Source organism: Beta vulgaris, chromosome 5 (assembly GCF_026745355.1).
Source record: "Beta vulgaris subsp. vulgaris cultivar EL10 chromosome 5, EL10.2, whole genome shotgun sequence".
NCBI classification, from domain to species: Eukaryota; Viridiplantae; Streptophyta; class Magnoliopsida; order Caryophyllales; family Amaranthaceae; genus Beta; species Beta vulgaris.
Window position 1 is genome coordinate 2,764,479 of NC_079206.1, and position 2,913 is coordinate 2,767,391.

The following is a 2,913-nucleotide window of genomic DNA, read 5'->3' on the forward strand; positions in this document are numbered from 1 at the left end:
TCATCTTCCTTCAAAATGGCTCTCAATCGTGCTTCTTTCATGTCTTTCCTTCTCATCACTTTGGTGGCAGTTTCATCTGCTAGTGATTACTATACTTACAGTCCTACTCCAGAATACAAGACGCCATCTTATTCTCCAGTCTACGCGTCTCCAACTTACAGCCCATCACCAGTATACACCTCATCTCCAATATACACTCCATCTCCGGTATACAAGTCACCAGAGTATACCCCATCTCCAGTGTACAAGTCACCAAAATATAGCCCATCCCCCGTGTACAAGTCACCGGAATACACTCCATCTCCAATATACAAGTCACCAGAATACACCCCATCTCCAATATACAAGTCACCAAAATACAGTCCATCTCCCGTGTACAAGTCACCAGAATACACCGCATCTCCAGTTACAAGTCACAGCGATACACCCATCTCCATATACAAGTCACCAAAATACAGTCCATCTCCTGTACAAGTCACCTGAATACACCCCATCTCCAGTATACAAGTCACCAGAATACACCCCATCTCCAATATACAAGTCACCAAAATACAGTCCATCTCCCGTGTACAAGTCACCAGAATACACCCCATCTCCAGTATACAAGTCACCAGAATATACCCCATCTCCAGTATACAAGTCACCGGAATACACTCCATCCCCAGTGTACAAGTCACCAGAGTACACCCCTTCTCCAGTATACAAGTCACCAAAATACAGCCCATCTCCCGTATACAAGTCACCAGAATACACCCCATCTCCAGTATACAAATCACCAGAATACACCCCATCTCCAGTATACAAGTCACCAGAATACACTCAATCCCCAGAGTACAAGTTACCAGAGTACACCCCATCTCCAATATACAAGTCACCAAAATACAGCCCATCTCCCGTGTACAAGTCACCAGAATACACCCCATCTCCAGTATACAAGTCACCAGAATACACCCCATCTCCAGTATACAAGTCACCAGAATACACTCCATCCCCAGTGTACAAGTCACCAGAGTACACCCCATCTCCAATATACAAGTCACCAAAATACAGCCCATCTCCCGTGTACAAGTCACCAGAATACACCCCATCTCCAGTATACAAGTCACCAGAATACACCCCATCTCCAGTATACAAGTCTCCAAAATACAGTCCATCTCCAGTCTATAAGTCACCAGAATACACCCCATCTCTAGTGTACAAGTCACCAGAATACACACCATCTCCAGTATACAAGTCACCAGAATACACTCCATCCCCAGTATACAAGTCACCAGAATACACTCCATCCCCAGTATACAAGTCACCAGAATACACCCCATCTCCAGTGTACAAGTCACCAGAATACACACCATCTCCAGTATACAAGTCACCAGAATACACTCCATCCCCAGTATACAAGTCACCAGAATACACTCCATCCCCAGTATACAAGTCACCAGAATACACCCCATCTCCCGTGTACAAGTCACCAGAATACACACCATCTCCAGTATACAAGTCACCAGAATACACCCCATCTCCAGTATACAAGTCACCAGAATACACTCCATCTCCAGTCTATAAGTCACCTGTCTACACTCCATCCCCAGTCTACCAATCACCTGAATACAGTCCATCTCCCGTGTATAAGTCACCGGAATACACTCCATCCCCAGTGTACAAGTCACCAGAATACACCCCATCTCCAGTGTATAAATCACCAGAATACACCCCATCTCCAGTGTACAAGTCACCAGAATACACCCCATCTCCAATATACAAGTCACCAGAATACATCCCATCTCCAGTATACAAGTCACCAGAATATACTTCTTCTCCAGTGTACAACTCACCAGTTTACACACAATCTCCAGTATACGAGTCACCAGAATACACCCCATCATCAGTGTACAAGTCACCAGAGTACACCACATCTCCAGTTTACTCACCATCACCAGTGTACGAGTCTCCAGAATACACTGCATCACCAATCTACTCCCCAACTTACACCACTCCTACATATTCTCCAAGTCCCTCATACGGCTATTAAGAGAAATCCAATACTAAATGATTACTTGATTTTGCAATATTTTAAATTATCTCGCAATGAGTGTTTAAATTGCGTGAAATTCATATTATTATTATTCGTTTTGTATTATTCAAAATATTAAATAATAATTTATAAAATTATTTTTAGTTATGTTCCAGTGTCGACTTTCATTTTCCATGATGAAGATACTCGTTACACATTATCAATTTCCAACGTTTTTTTGCCCATATTGAATCAAACAAGAATGGGGTGGTGCAAATGAACGATACGATTCAAATTTCTAGTAGTAAAACTTCTTCTTATAGACTTCACAACTTAAGTTTGGTGAATCTATCAATTTTGAGATATCCTAATAGTTTTCTAAAGGTTTTTGCTCAGTACCTATTGGGCCAGTGGGGTCAATGGTTGTTGGGTCTCTCTCACAATCCATATACCAAACACTATCAGATAGATCCCTAAGTGTTCAAATAGTTATGATTTTGTACTCCTATAATCCTATATATTTTGTCTAAGACATGATGAAGGGTAGTAAAAAGCAGTGATGGTAGCGCTACGTATGACAATGTACAAATTAGGTTTTCCTGCGATGCTGTCATGTTTTAAGAGATTGCTCTTTCATTTGAAGAGAGTGGTAAGTATACAAATATTCGTATTTTCTTGTAATATAATAAGGAGGATCCTACTAACCAAAATCTCCCTATAGTTAAATCTAGATTAGTTTTTTAGGTCAAAGTTGCGCGTTGACGAAGAAACTATCACCTTCCAAGGACCCTAGTGGCAGAATTTAAACTTAAGATATCATAGTCACAACGTGTGAATCCTACCAATAGACCAAGCAACCTTGGCCCTTGGGTAGTATTAGTATAAATGTGGAATTCTACGTA

General features: G+C 41.3%; 1 protein-coding gene across 1 annotated transcript; it reads left to right on the plus strand.

Annotated features, from left to right (window-relative positions):
* LOC130591667 (repetitive proline-rich cell wall protein 1-like) lies at nt 1–2,068 on the plus strand. The gene is made up of 2 exons (XM_057395340.1): nt 1–100; nt 681–2,068. The coding sequence occupies exons 1-2, from the start codon at nt 16–18 to the stop codon at nt 2,027–2,029; spliced, it is 1,434 nt and encodes a 477-aa protein (XP_057251323.1). The 5' UTR covers nt 1–15; the 3' UTR covers nt 2,030–2,068.
* The last annotated feature ends 845 nt before the right edge of the window (nt 2,069–2,913 follow it).

Excerpts from the sequence above, each read along its gene's own strand:
- LOC130591667 (XM_057395340.1), top strand. The coding sequence starts at position 16 with ATGGCTCTCAATCGTGCTTCTTTCATGTCTTTCCTTCTCATCACTTTG. Across the intron at positions 101-680 it reads TAGTGATTACTATACTTACA|AGTACACCCCTTCTCCAGTA; the intron begins GTCCTACTCCAG and ends ACAAGTCACCAG.